This window comes from Psammomys obesus, unplaced genomic scaffold (assembly GCF_907164565.1).
Source record: "Psammomys obesus unplaced genomic scaffold, mPsaObe1.curated_primary_1811, whole genome shotgun sequence".
Classification (NCBI taxonomy): domain Eukaryota; kingdom Metazoa; phylum Chordata; class Mammalia; order Rodentia; family Muridae; genus Psammomys; species Psammomys obesus.
In genome coordinates, this window is record NW_026585895.1 from 54,303,564 (window position 1) to 54,324,991 (window position 21,428).

At 46.2% G+C, this 21,428-nt stretch overlaps 1 protein-coding gene across 7 annotated transcripts in view; it reads left to right on the top strand.

Moving 5' to 3' along the window:
• Sec16a (SEC16 homolog A, endoplasmic reticulum export factor) overlaps positions 1-21,271 on the top strand; it is a 34,673-nt gene extending 13,402 nt beyond the window's left edge. For 5 of the 7 annotated variants that reach the window (XM_055599876.1, XM_055599879.1, XM_055599881.1 and 2 more), the window contains 26 exons: positions 367-565; positions 705-879; positions 1,441-1,583; positions 2,005-2,066; positions 2,161-2,299; positions 2,719-2,964; positions 4,332-4,429; positions 4,702-4,783; positions 4,978-5,095; positions 5,273-5,384; positions 5,579-5,684; positions 6,293-6,433; positions 7,262-7,375; positions 7,625-7,808; positions 9,026-9,271; positions 9,837-9,919; positions 11,670-11,819; positions 13,609-13,686; positions 13,942-13,998; positions 14,141-14,252; positions 14,639-14,776; positions 15,036-15,100; positions 15,828-15,902; positions 16,614-16,673; positions 17,439-17,516; positions 19,768-21,271. In XM_055599876.1, the coding sequence (XP_055455851.1) occupies positions 367-565; positions 705-879; positions 1,441-1,583; positions 2,005-2,066; positions 2,161-2,299; positions 2,719-2,964; positions 4,332-4,429; positions 4,702-4,783; positions 4,978-5,095; positions 5,273-5,384; positions 5,579-5,684; positions 6,293-6,433; positions 7,262-7,375; positions 7,625-7,808; positions 9,026-9,271; positions 9,837-9,919; positions 11,670-11,819; positions 13,609-13,686; positions 13,942-13,998; positions 14,141-14,252; positions 14,639-14,776; positions 15,036-15,100; positions 15,828-15,902; positions 16,614-16,673; positions 17,439-17,516; positions 19,768-19,836 (3,130 nt within the window). In that variant the 3' untranslated portion in view covers positions 19,837-21,271. The remainder of the gene's footprint in view (positions 1-366; positions 566-704; positions 880-1,440; positions 1,584-2,004; positions 2,067-2,160; positions 2,300-2,718; positions 2,965-4,331; positions 4,430-4,701; positions 4,784-4,977; positions 5,096-5,272; positions 5,385-5,578; positions 5,685-6,292; positions 6,434-7,261; positions 7,376-7,624; positions 7,809-9,025; positions 9,272-9,836; positions 9,920-11,669; positions 11,820-13,608; positions 13,687-13,941; positions 13,999-14,140; positions 14,253-14,638; positions 14,777-15,035; positions 15,101-15,827; positions 15,903-16,613; positions 16,674-17,438; positions 17,517-19,767) is intronic. The other 2 variants (XM_055599877.1, XM_055599878.1) reach the window with 2 other exon arrangements.
• Positions 21,272-21,428: the final 157 nt, after the last annotated feature.

A 21,428-nucleotide genomic window follows, 5' to 3' on the forward strand; every position in this document is an offset into this window, starting at 1 on the left:
GTCCACCTCTGACCTATGGGAGGAGAGCTGACTCAAATGTGCTTCTTCCAAGTAGCTCTGGGAATACCTGAGGTCTGCTTCCTTTCTTCAGTTCCTTTTCCATCTTGCCCATAACCCCAGAAAGGGACTGTGCTCTCTGAGATTACCTGCTTCTAAACCTAGGATTTGCTTTCTTGTGCAAGGCTTACAAGGTTAGCTGTAACTAACCAACCTTCTTCAGTATGAAGATTGCCTCAGGATAGAGGGGTAAACAGAGGGCAGTGAGCAGTAAGAGCTAGCTGCAGCCTTGGGAAGTTCCTGGTAGTTACATATAGTCCCAGAGAGCTATTCTTCCAACTCCCTGCCTTGGTCCCTTGCTTACTCTAGACCTGAGAAATGTGATGATCACTGGAGGTATGACCCTCGTTTCACGGGAAGCTTCGATGATGACACTGAGCTCCACAGGGACCCCTATGGAGAAGAAGTAGACAGGCGCAGCATCCACAGCGAACACTCAGCACGGAGCCTGCGCAGCACTCATAGCTTGCCCAGCCGCCGCAGCAGCCTCAGCTCCCATTCACACCAGGTGTGCTGGGTAGGCCTGATGGGGAAGAGCAGGTGTCTGTCTTAGCCCCAACATTGTCTCTGCCTAGTTTTAAGAGTGTATCCATAGTCTTTCTGGTGTTCATGGGAACTCACTTTCTCTGCTTGATTTCTTTCCTAAGAGTCAGATTTACAGAAGCCACAATGTGATTGGCGGTTCCTTTGAGGCCCCTCATGCCCCAGGCTCATTTCATGGTGATTATGCCTATGGCACCTATGCCAGCCATTTCAGCGGTGCCCATGGTTTTCCAGAGTACAACTACCCTGCAGACACCTCCTGGCCTGCTGTGGAGCAAGGTGCGTCTCAGCAGTTCAGAGTGCAGCCACTAAGTTGGGATAGAACAAGGGAGTCCAATCAGCTCCTCTTTGCACTCTGTGCCCACTGTCCTTAATGACATGGCTTTTGGTACAGGTCAGTGCTGGCTCTTGGATTGACATTTGGCTCAAGGTCAAGCTGTCTGCTTGACCACATGTACAGTGTTAATGTGTGACTTGGGGTCCAGTTTCCTTTGTAGTCAAGCCTTGGGTGGCTCTTCTCTGTGTTTCTATACTGGCTATGTGGGTGAGCAGTTCCCCTGAGAGACTCTTGTCCTGATTTGTGCCAGTGTCCCATTCTGACTCCCCCCTGAAAGGCACAGCTTGAAAGGTGTAGCTGAGAGCTCTCCTAACTGAACTATGAGTCGGTGAGAAATTTTGTGTGTGAGTTGCTCAGTTCTTTTGCTCTTGGTGCTCTGTGACAATCTGAAGCTGACCTGGGCAGGGAGCTTGGGCAAGAAGCATGAGCTGGGAATCTGGCTCTGAAGCTGTAGGACATGACCAGCTAGCTCACTATTTCTCTTTCTATTTATTTAAATTCAGTTCCATCAAGACCAACCTCTCCTGAGAAGTTTACAGTGCCTCATGTCTGTGCCAGGTTTGGTCCTGGTGGTCAGCTGCTGAAAGTGATTCCCAACCTGCCTTCAGAAGGACAGCCTGCACTGGTGGAGATCCACAGCTTGGAGGTGAGTGGGGACCTGTGGTGCTCTCTGCACCCCACAGCCTTGGAAAATGTGCTTTCCTGGGAAGATTCAGCTTATAGGGCTTTCATTGTGTTTAGAGGATGGCTCTTTAGAAGTCACCACTTTAAGCAGATGCTGCAGTTTTTAGATATGGGTTGATTGTGCTTTCAGCAATGGACAGAGACTGGGGGCACGTTTACTCTGCAGATTCAGAAGCCTCTCTTCTCACATCTGTCAAGACCCAAGTGGGGCTTTTCTGTTTAAAAATTGAAAACCTACCTTGTAGTTCATGCTCATATAATTGTACTAAGCACCTTCACCCTCTGTATGGAGGGATGGGTGTTGTCCCAGGAATGATTCCTGTGATTCAGTCTGCTGGTAGTTCTGACTGAACACATGAGCCACTCTGCCCATCTCATTGCAGACATTGTTGCAGCACACACCTGAGCAGGAAGAGATGCGCTCCTTCCCGGGACCTCTCGGCAAGTAAGGTTCCTTGTTGCGATATCTCATAATGGCGGCTGCTGAGTTTGGCTCAGATTTGGTACCACCATTTACTGCATGTTCATTCTTTCCCCAGAGATGATACCCACAAAGTAGATGTTATTAACTTTGCACAGAACAAGGCGACAAAATGTTTGCAGAATGAAAGTTTAATTGACAAAGAGTCTGCAAGTCTTCTTTGGAATTTCATTATTCTGTTATGCAGACAGAATGGGGTATGTTCCCTTTTTACTTCTTAAATGTTCTCCCCTGTTTGCCTTTGGTCTCAGAATCTGTTCCCTGTTCCTATCCTGAACTGTGGGCAGTGTCAAACCTGCCATACAGTGCTCCTTCAGGAAGAGCGTCCTACCATGCTATGCTTCCTCAGGAAAAGCGTCATGGCACCAACCAGGGCAAGTAGGACAAAAAGGGAGGTGTAAGATTTGGGATGAATTGACACCTGAGCCTTAGGGGAGGCTAGGACTAGTGTGTCCGTGCCCACATGAAGAGTCAGGCTTCTTTCTTGAGGTCTAACATGTGCTGCCTATGTAGACCTGACCAAGCTTTGACAGCATAGGAATTGTCATCTGGCTGGAAGCCTTGTTTCTAATAAAGTCTTATGTTGCTCTCCATCCTATCCCCATTTATCCTGTAGACCGTGGTGGGAACAGACATTGCAGAGCTTTTGTTACGAGACCACAGAACTGTGTGGCTTCCTGGGAAGTCACCCAATGAAGCAAACCTGATAGATTTTACTAATGAGGCTGTTGAACAAGTGGAAGAGGAAGAATCAGGGGAGGCCCAGCTGTCATTTCTCACAGATAGTCAGACAGCGACCACCAGCGTTCTGGAGAAGGATACTGAGCGGTTCCGTGAGCTCTTGCTATATGGCCGGAAGAAGGTAGGTAGTCCTGCAGATGCTTTCTAGTGTCCATCTGTTGGCCCAGGGAAGAGAGACCAACCTCCTCTGGGGAATATCCACAGTGAGTGCTGTTCAGGGATGATGTCTGGCCCTTTGCCTGATATCTCTGAAGGTATCAGTAGTGTTTCCTCTGAGAAGGGCCTGTGTGTAAATCTCACCAGCTCAGCTTACAATGTGGATGTTCATCTGTGTGCAGAATCCCAGTCTTCTTACAGACTGAAGCTTCAGGCCACTCCTGTGTATTTTTGTTAAGACAGGGGTCTATGTACCCAAGGCTGACAGTGTGCACAGGAGTGCTGAAAGTGCACATTAGGGCAGAGGATGTGCTGAAGGCGGGAGATACATCATATTGGTTCATAGAGTTCACTATGGCAGGGACATCTGATAGGCCCAGAGTTCGCTGTCCTTCATATTATGATCATGGTTTTAGTCTGGTTTGTATCTAAAAACTGAACTGGGGCCATGAACATGATAAGCATATGCTCTCAACTATACTCCAACTTAGAAAGTTTTTTACCTTTAAAATGTATTTGTGGCCCAGGATAACCTTAAATACATGATCCTCTTGACTCAGCCTCTGAAGTTCTGTGATTTCAAGTGTGTGCCATCACATCTGACTAGAAAGTTTTTTTTCTTGCTGTTGTTTTGGGTTTTTTTGGTTTTTTGGTTTTTTGGGTTTTTTTTTTTTTTTTTTTTTTTGGTCTTGTTTTGTTTTTTGTTAAACAGTCTTGCCATGTTACCCAGGCAGGCCTTGAACTTCTGGACTCAAGTGGTCTCCTCTCTGTTTCCTGAGTAGCTGAGACTATAGTGGTGCCCCTTGCCCAGAGAAAGCTCATATGTGGTCCTTGAGATTTTAACATGGATGTTTCACAGCCAGTTGAAATCATAAGACCCTATTGGCTTTTGTGAATATTTACTTCTATTGCCAAATTTTGCCTCCTAGCCAAAACTGCTAAGTTGTGCCATAGATTATTTGGGGTGCTGGGAAGCTATGTTGAGAATGCTGTTTGTATTGGGAGAGTATTCAGAGAGGGTACGTTACCTGGATGGAGAGCCCATGCTGATATTGCACTTCTCACAGTAGTGGTACTGCAACTTGTTTCCAGCTACCATGTTGGTTCCTCACACAAGAGTAAAGAATATAAGCAGCATGCATCTATAGACACTCACTAGAGGGAAAGGGCAGAAAGACAAGACTGTCCTCTATAAACATGAACACATGGTGTATTTGTCTTTTGACCTGCCACATTCTTCTTTTATTCTGTATGTGCATGACAACCTGTGGTTCTGCCTGGTCCAATGGTAAGCACTGTGATCATTTATATGAGCCCTGAAATACATTACAGGATGCTCTGGAGTCTGCCATGAAAAATGGCTTATGGGGCCACGCTCTGCTACTTGCAAGTAAGATGGACAGCCGGACACATGCCCTTGTCATGACCAGGTGAGTCAGCTTGTAGTGCACCCCCATCCAGTTGCACAGCCTGACTTTGGTATTCAAGTATTTTGCCTCTGCTATAAGGTTTTCAGCTGTGAATTCATAGGCTTCCTTGGTCCTTTCTTGAGCTACACTGTTGAGGGAGTTTAAATTTTTTATTGCCTGGTGTTTTAAAATATTTTTTAAAACTTCAGTGACAGTTGGATAAAGGGCTGAGAAGGGGGTGTGGTTCCTTTCACTGAGCCAGAGGTAGATCTCCCCATTCTCTGTATACATAGGTTTGCCAACAGTCTTCCCATCAATGACCCCCTGCAGACTGTCTACCAGCTCATGTCTGGACGGATGCCTGCTGCATCCACGGTGAGTGTGCAGGTCCCCAGGACACTGGTGCAGGCCTACAGTCCAGTGGGACTTATGTATGCTAAAGACTTTGATTATGGAGTCAGTCTAAAACCTGTGTTTCTTGTTCTTGCTTTCTCATTGGGTTTGGCCATCAGAAAGTTAAAGGAGACAGTCTCTGAAGGATAAGGATTTGTTTGGTGTTCTCATTGTAGTGTTGTGGAGACGAGAAATGGGGAGATTGGCGGCCACATCTAGCAATGGTTTTGTCCAACCTGAACAACAACATGGACGTTGAGTCTAGGACCATGGCTACGATGGGCGATACCCTAGGTGGGTTAGGTGTGAAGCAGGGCTTTGGCTGTCATGTGGTAGACCCCAGAGTCTCACTGTGTGAACTGTGCCAAGACCCATAAGAGACATGGCTTTTATAAATCTAATGTCTCCTTGGCACCTTTCCTGAAGAGTTCCCAAGGACTGATGAGATGTGGTTGCTCTGTCTCTCTTCAGCATCAAAAGGCCTGCTGGATGCTGCACACTTCTGCTACCTGATGGCCCAGGTTGGATTTGGGGTTTATACAAAGAAAACCACAAAACTTATCTTGATAGGCTCAAATCACAGGTAAGGAATCAGGTCAATATAGCAGTATCCATTTTCCTTTAAGAAGCAAGAGATTCCTGTCCTTCAGTTAATTTGGAAATGACCAGCCTTGTACCTTTGCCATATGATGGGGCATGCTTAAGGTTGCCTGCCGTGAAGTTGATGATGCCAGTAATTGGCCACTTCTCAAAATGAGTAATTCACTTCTTCCACAGTTTGCCATTTTTAAAGTTTGCCACCAATGAAGCCATTCAAAGGACGGAGGCTTATGAGTATGCTCAGTCCCTTGGGGCGCATACCTGCTCCTTACCTAACTTCCAGGTGAGCAGGGGCTGTGGGAGGTGTGGCCAATGCTCACCAGTGCTTGCTTGATTAGGGTTTTGAATTCTCACAAAAGTAAAGATGGGGTGTTTTGTGTGGTTTGGTTTGGTTTGGTTTTTTGATACCTTGAATATACAGTTGATCAAAATGCCATATTAAATACAGGATTTTTATTTGTATTTTTGGTCTTAGTATTTCAGAATAGATTTTAAGAGCTTTTGTATTTAAGGTATTTTTAGTGAGAGTTGTGTGATCTGACCCAGTATGTGTGCGCAAGTGTATATGTGTGTGTACAAATTTGTGTATGTGTGTATTAGTAGAAAATGTTTATGGTTTGCCCACGGGAAAGATAATTCTTTGGATGTCTGGCGGCAGCAGGACATCAGATGTGGAGATGCTGGCTGTAGCAGAGGTGTTATGGGGAGCGTAAGAGGAGTCCATGTTGATGTTGCACTGTCACAGAGGCTGCTGTGGTGTACAGCATCTGAGATCTCAGGAGCATTTTTAGGCCCCAGGACCGTGACAGTGCAGTTGATGGAAGCCCTAGAACTGTGACACAGTACATTTGGGGGAAGCCTCAGGACTATGGTGGTGCACTTGTTTTTCAGGTGTTTAAGTTCATCTACTTGTGCCGCCTGGCTGAAATGGGACTTGCTACACAGGCCTTCCACTACTGTGAAGTGATAGCCAAGAATATCCTTACACAGCCTGGTACATACTCTCCGGTGCTGATTAGCCAATTGACTCAGGTTAGGATCTTCTGGTGCCTTTCTGTTGGCATCATGCCAACTTAGGAAATGCGCAGACTTCATGTTGCCTGGCATGGGGGTAGTGAGTAATACTCAACACAGTGACACCCAGAACCTACTTTGGATACTTAAGTGGCTCTTGGGTGGCTGTTTTGGACTTTGCACAGGAACCCTACAGGCACCTGTGCCTATGCAGAAATTCAGCCATAAGCTTCAATATAAAGGGATCCATCTATGTCCAGAGAACCTTCATTTACAGTATTTTTACCTGGTTAAAAACTCACGCTTGTTGGTCAGTAGCTAGGTCTGAGTCCTACCTGCACCTCTTTTCCTGTTATTTTGATCAGCCTCCAGAGCAGGTACAAAAGCCCACAGCCACTCTAAGCAGGTATTAGTACATGGCATGTCAAGGTATCCCCTCCCTAACAGCTCCATTCCTAAAAATATGTTCATGGGATAACAAAACAAAACAAAAACAAAAACATGCTATTGTGGAAATATTCAGATAAACCCAAAAGTACAGAGAATAAATAATAAAGGAGACTCATGTCCTCTCTCCTAGCTTTGATAATCACTACTTAACAAGGTCATCTTGATTCACTCAAACCCTTTAAAGGCCCTATCAAAGAACTGCATCGTCCCTGGTCAGCTGAACACTGGGACAGGCCTGCTGATCCATAAAAGTGTGAACACCACCCTGGGCTCACTCTGATCACCTAGCTTTGCACAAGACCTCTTTCAGCACTGGCCCAGTGTGTTGTTGCATGTGGAGACAGTTTTGTTGGTTCCGTGTGGCAGGAACAAGGACCTCTGTTCTTTGTAATCTAGATGGCTTCCCAGTTACGCCTCTTTGATCCTCAACTGAAGGAGAAGCCAGAGGAGGAGTCCTTTGTGGAACCTGCCTGGTTGGTACAGCTGCGGCACGTGGAGAGGCAGATCCAGGTTTGTCTTTTGACAGTATAGCTTTGTCCTAGAACTTGGCCTGGAGGCATTTGATCAGAGAGTTTGTGCCCCTATTGTCCTCACACTGAAGCATTTGATAGTGACACTGACTTCAAAAGTGTACACGCTATGGGAGTTTCATCGTTGCCAGGAGATCATTGGTGGCATGCCCCCTCTTGAAGTGGGGAGTGCACTTGGGTTCACATGTACTGTCAAGCATGGGCTGCAGCTGGACTCTGTTTCCTGTAGGAGGGCACTATGCTGTGGAGCCAGGATGGAACTGACCCCCAGCAGTGTCACATCACGCCCAGCTCTGAGGTGGAACAGTTGGATGGCTCAGGACTCAGCCAGCAGGGAGGGCTGAGGGCCGACAACCCTCTGCTGATGCCAAGCACTGAGCCTTTGATGCACGGTGTACAGCTGTTGCCCACAGGTGGGACCCATGGCACCATGTACTTGTTTACTGATGTCTGCTTGGAAATAGAGAATGTTCTGCTACCAGAACTGAGACATTGTGTGGCTCCATGGTGATCTCGGGGCTTCCTCCCCCTTTCTTTTATGCTTCTTCATATGGTGAGCACATGAAGTTTGCAGAGCTTTAGATGCTCTTCTGTTGATGTCACGGATGCCTGTGGGCCCCGACCCTAGATGGATTCCAGCTGCCATTTAGCTGCTTGCTTCCTGTGGCTCCTCATAGCTCTTTCTGAACAAGTGCCACTACTTCTCAGCCTGAAGCTCCTTCTCCCCATCTTATTCATCTTGGGAAAGGTTACCCCATTTCTCCAGGAGTTGAGGTCTAGACCTCTCACTCATATTTTGAACCTCTTTTCTGGTCAGACAAGCACCTTTTCTGTCCTCCTGTCTCTCGTTCTGCCCCAGCTCTGCAGGTATCCTCAACTGCCCTGAAGACAGGCAAGTCTTCCCAGCAGGTCAGCCTTCATACCCTGATACCCTTCCTACCCTCTATTCCAAAGTCCCCTCCCACCTGGTGTTCCAGCCACTCCTGACTCAGACTGCTGCTGGCCCCCACTCTGTGGCCCCCACCACTACTGGATAGCCACTTCTCGCTTCTGTCACCATCCTGGAATTACTTCCCTTGGTGCCGGTTTTCCCTCTTCCTGGTTCATTCCCTGCATCAGGGTTCTTGTCTTGTACTGGGAGATGGGAATCTCCTTCTGTTGTCCAGGCTGGTCCTGAACTCACAAATTCCCATCTAAGCCTCCAGAGCATTTGGGATCATAAGCATGTACCCTTGTGCCCAGTGTTGACCTGGTAGAGAGAGCTTGCTCGAGAGTTGAGCTATGTACATGCCTGTGTGCATAAGTGGTCTATTTGACCCTGACAGTGGGGAAAGTGCACTACCAAAGCACCACTGTGCTAAGGGCCACTCTATAGAGGTGATAGCCCCTGCCCCACATCATATCTGCTGATGGGCACTGTCACACCCATCCTGACCCTGAGCTCCTAGGATATGAATGTTCTTTTTCCTACACAGCTGGCGGGTACTGTTTTCTACTGCCTCATTATAAAAGAAGCATGGCTGTGCAGAGCAGCTTGTAGGAAATATGCTTGTGACAATGTGCTAATCAGTGCCTGCCTGGAGCAGTCAGCTACAATGACCTTAGACGTCTTCTCTACTGTGCTCTGCAGCTCCTCAGACATTCCCTGATGGCCAGCCAGCTCACCTTGCCAGGGTGCCAATGTTCCCAGTGCCAGTGTCTCGATCACCCCTGGAGCTGGGTCCTGCCTATGGACCCTCAGGGTCTGCACTTGGCTTCCCAGAGACCTCCAGATCTGATCCTGCAGTGCTACATCCTGGGCAGGCCCTGCCACCCACTACACCAGGTCTCCAGGAAAGTGGGCCTCCACTCCAGGAGGCCAGAAGCCCAGATCCAGGTATGTCAGTGGAGGGATAGATGCTGTTCTAAGAGCAGAGCTAATTTTACTTCTTGGTGTTAAAGGAAGTACCTGGTAGAAGAACTTGCATGGAGTAACAGTGCTAGCTTTGCAAACTGAGTCTCAGTGCAGTGAAACAGCAATGCTAGTTTCTACTGTGGCTTGGTTGGCTGTGTGCTATCATTTGAAGCCTAACTGCCCAGTTAGAGTATAACAGGATGGCCCTAGGGCATTTGTGGGGTCTGTCTTAGTGCCATACTTGGTGCTTGTGGGCTGTATAGATAGTGTGGCAGATGTTTCTCTGAAAGTCAAATTTGATTGATTTGGTGCCTATGTGTGCCTGTTTCACTATCTATTTGAGCAAAAGAAAACATAGGCTTGTTTTTTAAAGAGCAAAACAGTTGTCTCACATTTGGGCAAACCTTCCCTTTCTGTATTGGAAAGGAACACTAGTGGCTGAGCTGGTAACTACTTGGTTCTCAGTCTGTGCTCTACCGGTGCCCTGCTTCCCTTTTGTCTCATAGCAACAGCTCATGGACCTCGTCATTCTCTTTTGTTTTGACAGAAATGGTGCCACGGGGCTCACCTGTCAGACACTCACCTCCAGAACTCAATGAAGAGAAGTTTGGTGGGAACATTACCCATCTGGTACTTCCCATACTTTGTTGTAACTGTTTTCTGTGAGTTTGTTGCGTAGATACCTTGGCTTCTTGTTCTTCTTAGCCTGAAATAGGAAGGTAATGAAGGTGAGGAGATTACTTTTTTTTTTTTAAAGTTTTATTTATTATTTATACAACATTCTGCCTGCACACCAGATCTTACTATAGATGGTTATGAGCCACCATGTGGTTGCTGGGAATTGAACTCAGGACCTTTGGAAGGACAGTGGGTATTCTTAACCTCTGAGCTATCTCTCCAGCCCCGAGGAGATTACTTTTAAATTCAATTCTTAAAGTGAAACTGTTTCTAAAATCATTGTAGCTGGGGCCAGTTGGTAAGAGTTCTTGCCACCAGGCTTGATGACCTAAGCTCATTCCCTGGTGACCTGAGTTCATTCTCAAATGGGAGAGAGACAATCCAACTCTACAAATTACCCTCTGACCTCCACACATCTGATGTATAATACACATGCCCCTAATACATACAAACAATTTTAAAAATTATTTTAACTCACCAGGCTTGGCACAGGCCTTTGATCCCAGCACTCGGAAGACAGAGGTAGGGGGTTCTCTATGAGTTCAAGGCCAGCCTGGTCTACAGAGTGAGTGCCAGGACAGCCAGGGCTACACGGAGAAATTCTGTCTCAAAACACACACACACACACACACACGTGCACACACACACACACACACATACACACACACACACACACACACACACACAAAGATTTACTTTGACTCTTAATTCTGAAAGTTGGTAAAAATGTTGGTGGGGAAAGAAGCAAAAGAGAGAATCGAGTGTTGTAAAAGTAGTTTCTTTAAGCAGAAGGAGCACTCACCTGTAGTGAAATTCCAGATTTAATTTTCAAAGGTGGAAAGCTTCCTGATATCTTCCTTCTTTGTACAATAGAACCTGACATTTTGGTTTCCCTTAAAGTTCAGTCATTGCAGCACACAAGGTTTAGTACAGATACTCTTCTGTGTGCTTTCAACCACACAGGGACAGATGGCACATTCTGGAAGTTTCTTTATAGATGCACTGCCCTTGAGGGATGTCCCGTCAATAATAGGTGCTTCCTCTGTCATCTTAGATAGCCTATTCCTGAAAAGTAACAGGGAGGGCTTCACTGTGTGGTGATCATACCTTCATGATCACCAGGAGTGGATCACTCTTTTTTAAAAACTTTATTTTTATTTGTGTGTGTGCACATGGATGTGCATGCATGGGTTCCTGTAGAGGCCAGAGGAGGGCATTAGATCCCTAGAGCTGGAATTACGGGTATTTGTGAGTGCTGAGAACTGGTTGCAAGAGCAATTGCACACTTAATAACTGAGCCATCTTCCAGCCCCTTTATTTATTTTTTAACATTATTGTATGGGGGTGGATTGTGGCGGTGCCTGTGCCACAGTTTGCCTGTGGAGGTCAGAGAAAACTTTGTGGAGTTGGTTTTCTCCTTCCACCTTCCTATGGGTTCTAGGGATCAAACTCAGGTTGGCCAGCTCTAACTAGTTCCACCCTTAGGGCATGCATATATTCCATCTCTTGGAGCACTGTGATGCTCTTTGCTGGGTGCTTCTTAGCTGTGCTTGGCATTTCTCTATCAGACAAGGAAAGCTTCAAAAGGTCCAGCGAGGGTGCTCTTGTATCCCTCTTCTCTGCTCTACTAGGAAGGTGCAAGTCTAGCAAGTTCCTCATAAGGAGCTCTAGAAGAGATAATTTTCATCTTGCCTTGTGACAGGGTTCCTCCAGAACAGCACAGGACTTGGAGACCTCCCCAGTGTGGGATCTTGGCAGCTCCAATCTGACACCTGCTCCATCTCTGACACCTGATTCCGAAGGGAAGAAACCTGCACAAGCTGTCAAAAAGGAGGCCAAGGAACCCAAGAAGGTATAACCCAGCCCTGCACTTGTCTAGTGGGCAGAGAGGTAGGGCAGATCCTGGAGGGGGACTCCATACCCTGAAACAGCTTTCCCTAGAAGTCAGAGGCAAAGAAAAGACATTCTTTGTTTTAAATCAAAAATTTGTACATTATTTTCCCAAGATGTAGCAGCTAGACAAGTCTCTCTCTCTCTCTCTCTCTCTCTCTCTCTCTCTCTCTCTCTCTCTGTGTGTGTGTGTGTGTGTGTGTGTGTGTATAAGCATATGCAGGTAGTGAGAACATACTCAGGCTCCCTAGAGTTCATAACAGACAAGTCCTGTTGCAACCAGAGTGTAGCAGCATGCGTCCCCTGATAGCAGCAAAGCCTCAGCTTTGTACAAGCTTAGCTCCCCAGTGCTCCTTTGTCTTGTACTTGTTCTAACCTTTCTCCAGTCTGAGCTGTTGTTTCAGTGATTTGTGGGAATCCTCCCTTCATGGTGGGTGCAGGTCTTTTACTGAATGAATGTGTGGTGCACAATCCCTTTCAATATGCAGACCTTTTTGTCGTCGTTGTTCTTGATGATATCTTAAGTATACGGTTCTTCAATTAAAAAAAAAAGTTATATGATTTTAAAATTATATGTATATATGTGGTGGATATGTGCATAATAGTACAGGTGCCTGCGGAGATAAGAAGAGGGTATCAGATGCCCTCAACTGGATTTACAGGAGGTTGTGAGCTGCCCAAAGTTTGTGCTGAACCAAATCAGGTCCTCTGTAAGAGCAGTATACATTTTTAATCACTAAGTCATCTCTCCAGTCCCCATAGTTTAGCATGTTAAGAGAGTTCAGCTTATCAAATAACCCCTCATGACAATTTTTTGAAAATAAAAACAAGTTTCATTTTTAAAAATGTGTAAGGCTCAGGATGTAGTTCAGTGGTACAGCACAGTGGGGTTTAGTTCCTAGTAAATGGGGAAAAAAAACACAAAACAAAAAAGGAGCCCAAGATACTTTTAGGGGTTAGAGAGATGGCTCAGCAGTTAAAAGTATGTACTGCTCTTGTACAGGACATGTGATTTTTTTTTTTAACTTATTGATTCTTTGTGAGTTTCACATCATATACTCCAGTCCCACTCATCTTCCCATCCCTTCATATCTGCCCTCTACCCTTGCAATATCTCTCCTCCTCCAAAATAAAATACATACACACACACAATAAGAAGAGGGGCTTTGTATGGAGGCCATCCTAACTCTTCAACTTCCTTCTACTCCTGCGATGGGAGGAGATGCTGATGCTTAGCTTGTTAGAGCTTGCATGTGGAATGCTTCTGTAGGTAGCATATTATCATCCTGGGCTTGTTTGTTAAAAATAACACTTACCAGCCAGGTGTGAGAGTGCACATCTTCAATCCCAGCACTCAGGAGGCAGAGAGGCAGGTGGATCCCTGGAAGTTACAGGACATAGTTAGACACTATCTCCAAAAAAAGATATGCTTAGAGTTGTGGGGTGTTCACTCATTGGTAGAATGCTTGCCTATCCTGTGAGGGGTCCTGACTCTCATCCCCACTACTGTGAAAGTATACAGATCATTGGAAACCCATTGGCTTGGATGGTCAGAGCATCCTACAGGGGTTCATCCTCAGGGTCCAAACTGACCTTCTCTCCCCACGATCACTGACTCCCCGGCCATTGTCCACCATTGACAGTCCATGTCTGTGGATGTGGGAACTACTATAAAAGGCATCACACAATGCTTTTCTTTTGTGCTTCTCTCACTGGGAAGTGTCCTCATGCTTTCCAACGGTTTTATTTAGAGTGAGTCTTGGTTCTCTCGTTGGCTGCCTGGGAAAAAAAGGACAGAAGCTTATCTACCAGATGACAAGAACAAATCAGTGAGTATTGTCCAGCTGTGGCAGTTGCTTAGTGGGGGTGAGTGGGAAGGTAATGATAGCCTGTCACCAGTTGATAATACCATGTATTAGGATTTGGAACAGACCTGAAAGAGTTAACATTTTCTGAAGTTGTAAAGGGTGTAAATCAGATGCTAATTCTTTTTAGTTTTATTCTACTGACTTTTGTTTGGGTTTTTGTTTTGCTTTTTTGTTTGTTTGTTTTTTTGTTTTGTTTTGTTTGTTTGTTTTTGGCAGATCGTTTGGGATGAAAAGAAGAACCAGTGGGTGAATTTGAATGAACCAGAGGAGGAGGTAAGCAGTGCCGTTAGGTCCCTGTGTCATTGGAAGGGCTCCTGCTTTACTCCTTGTCACCTGGCGTTCTGCCTCCCTTCAGAGAGTCCTCACTGGTCTCTGTCATGTTAAAGGCATTGCTGAGCTGTCTCTTCCTCTGCAGAAGAAGGCTCCACCCCCACCTCCAACATCGTTCCCCAGGGTTCCACAGCTGGCTCCCACTGGGCCTAAAGGACCACCCACGGCCTCTGTGAACATGTTTTCTAGAAAAGCAGGTAATAGCTACAGCAGAAATCAGGGGTATCTGTCTGGGAAAAACCCTGTCCTATGGAGTCCAGAACACAGTCAGCTGTCCTAGTGCTCACATTGTCCATGCTGGAGAAAATGTCCATGAATTCCATCCTTGAGAGAGGAGTCCAGTTACCCAGTGCATTATGATGCTATGCCTTGGAATGTGAATAGTTGGCCCACAGGTCAAAGTTTCCCATTAGCAAACTCTGTAGCCTGTGTGCCTGGGTGGAATTGAAACCAAGCCCAATAGGCAGTCCTGCTGAGGCCCCTCCTCTGGCAGATCGTCATTGTTCTTCTGACTCAGTGGGAACCAAGTATGTTGGAGGTTTCTTGGTGCTCAACTGAACTTGACTCCTCCTTTCATTGATAGGTGGGTCCAGAGCTCGTTATGTGGATGTTCTAAACCCAAGTGGAACACAGCGGAGTGAACCAGCTCTTGCTCCTGCAGATTTCTTTGCTCCTCTCGCCCCGCTCCCAATCCCTTCTAACTTATTCGTACCAAACCCAGGTAGGTAGGTAGTCCATGTGTTAGGAAGTCCACGTCTGCTCTTTCTTCCTTATCAGTCTTGGTCTGTGAGCCTCTGGCCCGTCTTCTCTAGAAGATGATTGGGCAATGATTGGGCAAGGACCAGAGGCTTGCATATACTTCTTTAGCAGTTGGCCTTTATTCTCTGAGGGTCCGGAGTTGAACCCTTACATGTGGATTGTTATACAGAATGTCCCAGATGCTGGGATGGGGTGATGATCTCATGTTCTTTCATTCACAGATGCCGAGGAGCCACAACCTGCAGATGGTGCTCAGTCTAAGGCAGAGCCCACCCTGGAACCCAAGGTATGCATAGTGCTGTGGGAAGAAGATGAGGGGCTCCGTGAGTCCTTCGGGATTCCTTCCCCTTTGCAAGTCAGTGTTGGGTATGTCTAGGTGATGACTCTGGTCACACTGTCTACATTTGTTTGGTAAAGACATTAGAAGATGGATGCAAAGCCTGAGGAAGGCACTCAAGGTTCAGTTTGGAAAGATGGAAAACTCTGAAGGTGGTTGGGGTGATGGCTATATACAGTGCATTAGTATTTCTCTCTTTGAAGTGGTATGGGTGGTGACTCTGTGTTAAACATGTTTACCAAAGTTTTTAAAATCTTTTTCAAAACCTTTTTTTTTTTTTTTTTTTTTTTAGAAACGAAAGAATTACCTAGCAGTTCAAAAAAGTAAAAAGTGTAAAGAAAGCAGATAAATCCCCATGTTACTAAGGGAACCTGTGGTGGTCTGGACCCTGGCTTTTCTCACTGCCCTCCATAAAGTTAGAGGGCAATAATGTGGGGCACACACAGGTTTGTAGGCTGTGCCTAGAATGATGATGGCTGTTGCATCAAGAACCACTCCAGGCAGGACAGGGGGGTCCTGGGGAAAACACTTTCTATATGATCCCTCACAAAGGTATCTGGGCATATCAGATCAGTCTTCAGGCTGTGCTGCAGGAGAAGAACATTTTCTTCTCCCTGGTATAAAAGCTTATACCTTTGGGATTGGAGAGTTACCACATTTCCTATTTTCTCAATAGATGGTAAGTTCTGCAGCATCACCCCCTGGACCTGAACTCTCACCCTCCAAACTAGATGGCTCCCAGGGAGGAGAGGTAGGGAACACCACTCCTGTATGAGTGCAGTGTGTGTGTGTGTGTGTGTGTGTGTGTGTGTGTGTGTGTGTGTGTGTATGTGGTTGTGTGTGTGTATGTATATGTTGGGAGGTAGTGTGTGTTAATGTGTGCATTTGTGTCTTACATGTGTATGGGGGAGAAGTGGCGGGCATGTGTGCGCATGTGCATGGGTGTGTGCATGTTGCATGCATGTGTGGGCTTATATAGGTGTGGGGAGTATTTTGGCCTAGAACAGAGGCTCAGCCAACTCAATGTATTGCCCAGTGGCTTCTTTAGAAATGTGTGCTAGTGAGTAGGAAAAGGAAGTGCAAGAGTGAAACACTTAATGTGTTTTATTCACTGTAAAACGTTAGCTTGTTCAATCACTTTTGCTCAGGAGCTCTGAGTCAGGTGTGGGCGCTGACATCATCTCCTTCCCAAGTCTCCCTCAGAGTAGCCTGAACAATTTCAGAGTTTTGAAGTGTCACAAAGTAGGGGCTGAGGGCTACATAGATTTTTCCCCTCCCCAAGAATAATGATGGTTTTCTTAACTAAAACTGTGGAGGGCATTTGAAGCTACCTCTGGCTGTCTTCATGTGAGTGACATTGATTCTAATGGCATCATAATGCTTTTGAACCCAGCTCCAGCTTGGAGCAGGGGGCATGCTGATCTTCATGTCTGTATCTGTGTATGTTCTTGCTGTTCCATAGCTCTCGCGCTGTAGCTCTCTGAGCTCGCTCTCACAGGAAGTGAGCCGGCATTTCCATCAGGTACCTGTGGCTGGTGGTTCCCTTCTTCCATGGAGCTGGCTGTATAGCCCCTATGTCCCTTAGAGAGTCTGTCGTCCTCTTCACTTTGTCACTAACTCCTTGTCTTCTCCAAGTATCATGTGGGAAAAGATGCAGTTTTCCTTTATTAAAGGACCTGGGCTTATTATACTGTCTAGATACGCTGGTGGTGGACTCACCTTACAGGGTTCAGAGTGCTCAGATGAACATCCTAAATGCTCCTTGTGAAGTGGCCTGACCCCAGCCATGCCGTCAGCATCTCCTAGGTTAGGACACCACTTGGGAAGAAAGATCTCTTCTTGCTGATGGGGCTTGAGGAAGTCTGTTTGTAGCCACTGGGAGTGTGGCCATCATGTGGCCAGACTAGAAGAAACAAGGAATGCTTTTCACCTTTTGTTTTGGAGCCAGGTTGTATCAGTAGGTTTTAACAGAAAGTCTTGGGGGGACATTTCCAGCTGCCTATGGCTCTAGAGCAAGCACAGTGTCCAGGTCTCTAAACTGCTTGACCAGCACTAATGAAATCTCAGTGTCTTGCACTTACTGTCTGCATGTTATTGTCTGCATGGTGCTTGATTTTGGCTGTTCTGTGAACCAGCCAGTATGGAAAACAAGTGTTGCCACAGCTGTCTGTCTTGGGGGCTTATTTGGAGCATTAGTGGTCCTTCTGAGGTGTAGCTTGTGTCTGCTGCTGGGATAGTAACTGCTGTGTAACACTGGCTTGCTGAGGTCCTTCTCTGTGCTTCACAGGCTCCTGGAGACCATTGTCCTGCAGGGGCCACTCCTGGTGTGTCTGTGCCCTTTTACAACCCTGCTCAGTTGGCGAAGGTGAGTGACCCTTGCCTTTGTTCCTTACAACCTCAGCTTGCCTGCTCTGTGAGTCTTTTGTTCCCTGGCTGTTCTTTTTATTTTTATTGTTGTTGTTGGTTTGGTTTGGTTTGGTTTGGTTTTGGAGGGAGCATTGTTTTGTTTTGTTTTGAGACAGGTTTCTCTGTGTGGCTTTGGCCATCCTAGAACTCACTTTGTAGTTCTCTGGCTATTCTTTATTGCGGAGTTACACAGCCACAGGGCAGAGAAGTGGCCTTTAGGAAGCATAGGAAGTCCTATGCTTCCCCTTCTTATAGATTTGTCTCACTTGACTTAATCCACCTTCTTTGCTTGCCTCATGTTCCTCTCACTGCTTTGTGCTCTTTAGGTTATGGGCCTTCCTTTCTGCTTTTTGCCATGGGCTGAGGGTTGGCTCCCACTATCATCAACTTCCCCTTCCTGCACAGGATGTGTGGCTTTCCCAGGTCAGCCACAGGCTTCTGGCCCAGTCCTTTCCTCTCCTCCTGCCTCCTCTCTTCTCCTTGAGAGCAGCTTTGCCAAAGAGACCTGGTTTCAATCCTGATTAATTCCTCTGTCTGATGACTCACTTTCCATGAGCTTTGGTCTTCAGCAACTCACTCTTGAAGAACTTTCAGGTCTACCCTAGGTGCTGAGAGTTTGTTGGGTTGAGAGTTTGTTGGGTGCAGTGTTCAGATGGGAATTTTCTTCAGATCAAAAGTAATAGAGCCATTTTCTAGTGCCTACTGTGAGATCCCAGGTCCTCATTATGTCTGTGAAGACTGGAATGGTGTCTTTCTGATAAGTTTTTAAAGATTTTATTTATGAGTGCTCTATCTACATATAGAAGAGGGCATCAGATTTTAGTGATGTGAGTTCAGTGACTTGAACTCAGGACCTCTGGAAGAGTAGACAGTGCTTTTATCCACTGAGCTGTCTCTCCAGCCCTTGGAAGGTCATCTTTTCTCAAGGGTCTGTATACACCTTTTCTTAGTCATGACCCTTGTGTACTTTTGCCCAGGAGAATCTAGAATGGGCTGTATGGTTTCTCTCCTTCTACACTAATCTTTTAGGGAAATGGAGTCTGGCTACTGTTTGGGGAGCTGTGGAGGGAAAGATCTCTTGGCAAGCAACTTTATTTTGGGGGACAGGAAACTTGAACCAGGAACTCATACATGCTAGACAAATACTCTACAAACTAAGTTACATCCCTAGCCAGGGGCAAACATCTTGTGTGAGTTTTTAATTGTTTTTGTTGTTGTTGTTGTTGTTCTGTTTTGTTTTAATAGAAGGTCAAGCAAGCAAAGTTTATTATTTATTTAAAATTTTATTTTATGTGTATGAGTATTTTGCTACATGTATGTCTGTCTGCCATTTGCATGCATGGTGCCTACAGAGACCAGCTCTCCTAGGACTGGAGTTACATATGGTTGCAAGTCATCATGTGGGTGCTGGGAATTGAACCCAGGGTCTCTGAAAAAATAACCAGTACTCTTAACCACTGAACAATCTGAACAGGCATTAGTTTGTTTGTTTGTTTGTTTGTTTGTTTGTTTTCATGTATGCCATGCAAAGCCTATTGAGAAGTAATTAAGTAATTCTTTGTTGCCAGGAAGGGCTCAAAAAATGAGTTGCTTGGGCAAGTTTTCTGACCTTCTGAATGTGTTGTTCTCAACCCACTCTTCCGGGGTTTCTGCCCTCAGCTGTCCGTCTTAAACCCAACCATGGTCACTCTCTGTATAGAGAGTGCTGGGTCCTGTGCAAATGAGGTTGCTGCTGTCACCATCTTTGTCCATATTTTCAACCACAAGATGTCATTTTTCTTTTGACCTTGTAGTTGAATAGCTGACAGATTGGATTTGATCCCAGTAAGGTCTAGTGAGGGAGGAAAAATATATGCCAGTGTTCTCTAGTGGCACACAGCATCCCTGTGCTTTGCAGCAACAAAGACCATAGGCTACTGGCCACCCTTGGGCTCACTGAACCCTTGGCTGGCCAAGCTCTGTAGTGCTAGCTTCATTTCTTGTGGCCTTGATAGAACTGTGGCTGAACAAAAACAAATCATGTCTTCAGTGCTGTGGGCTAGAAAATGCTGAGCAGCAGAAACTTGGCACCTACAGAAGGTCTCACGCTTGAAGCCAACACAGAGTTTGCCCATTTGTCAGTGATCTGTGGCCTTACCCTGTAGACCCATCCTGCTACACAACCTTTGGGCATGGACACACATAGGTCATTGCTGTTCTTTTTGTTCCAGGCTTCTGTCACCTCGGGGAATTCAAGGCCAGGAAAGATTGGCCAAAGAAAATATGCACCTTTGAACTAGGATGCTGGATTCATACTTGGAACTCTGAGATGACTAGATAACTGTTCTCCACCAAGAACCAAACTAGCTGCCTGAGGTCTCATGGATCCCAGATGGACATGGCAGTAACTCAGAGCCGGTCATACTGTGTGTTTCCTTCCTTGAAGCCCATGTATATGAATTATTGAAAAATTGATTCCTTTCAGATGCTGGATAGAATGAATCTAATTCGAAGTCTTTTCAAACAATGTTTCTTTCTTAGTCACTTTAGACAAATTAAGGACATAATAGTTTGAGTCACGTGAGAATACCCCTGAAGAGAGGCTAGACAGGGCTTCACCACAAGAGCTCAGTTCCTTGGAAACCAGGCCCTTGCTCACCTGAAAAATAGTGCAAACCAACCACGGTTCCTTAGGATGCTAAGACTGGATGCTTGACTGGAGAGGAGCCCTGACTCTGTTGTGCTGCCTGGCCTAGGAGGAGCCCCAAGCTATACTGAGCAGCTATGCCCTGTCCTGTGAACCAGGGAGTCCACACCAGTCTCTCACAGGCTGGAAGGAAGGTGGTTGCCAGGGCATATCTCTCCAAGAATTCCCAGCCTCACTACATTTTCTGTGGCCTGATTAGGGCTGGGTGGATTTTATTTCTCAGAGATTCCCATCATGTTCCAGTCCCTGGGGAGAACCCCAGGGAGCTGATGTTCTGAAGCTGCTGATCTGATTAACCAACTAGGCCAAAAAAAATGGCTGCATGCTGCAAAGTACTGCCCTCCTAGGGAAGGGTGTATATGGGGCCCTCCAGCTGACTCACTGTCACCTACAGACATCATTTAGAGACTTGGTGATATCTTGGAGTGTCTTACAGTATCCTAGCAGACACTCTGGAACCTTGCATCTCTACCCCAAAGCCCACCAGGGACCTTCAGCAACTACTCAGTGACTCAACCACTTCACTCTTGAAGGAGCTGACACGGGCACCCTCAAACTCAGAGCTTTAAGGCATCACTGACTGTTGCTAAATTATCCTTTAAAGAGGAGGGGAAAAGAGATTTTAAATATTTATAAAATCAGCAGGTAATTTGGGTAGAAAACAAATGGTTTGTTTGGTATCAAATTTAGAAATTGTAGAACGAACGTCGAATTAGCACAGCCTTTCCTGGTTTTCTGGTTCTCTGCAGCGTATAGGAAAGACTCGCAGATGGTTTTCAGAATGTTCCATAGATGATTATGCTTCGACCCTCTTGCTCCTATCACTAAGAAAGGCCCGTCCCTGTGGGTCAGTAGCGGTTTGTGTTCTTGCTGGGACCAGGCAGGACCCTTGCCTGTGGTGCAACCCTGCCCAGGCTCTGTGTTGACTGCCAACCACTTTTGATTCAAGAAGCTTCTTCCCTGGGAGCTGCTATTTTTCCTAAATTCAAATTGTTAAATAAAATATTTTGGGCTCTCAAGTAACTTCATTTATGGCTTCCTTTGTGTTTTGAGGGGCAGGCCAGTGAGAAGGTAACTGTGGCTAGAGCCTTGGCGGCGTGTTTTGCGTGGCCGGTCTGAAGCAAGTGCGGCCTCTGCGCGATAGGGCGTGCCCTCGTGAGGGGCGTGGCTTTCAGGGTGGGGGAG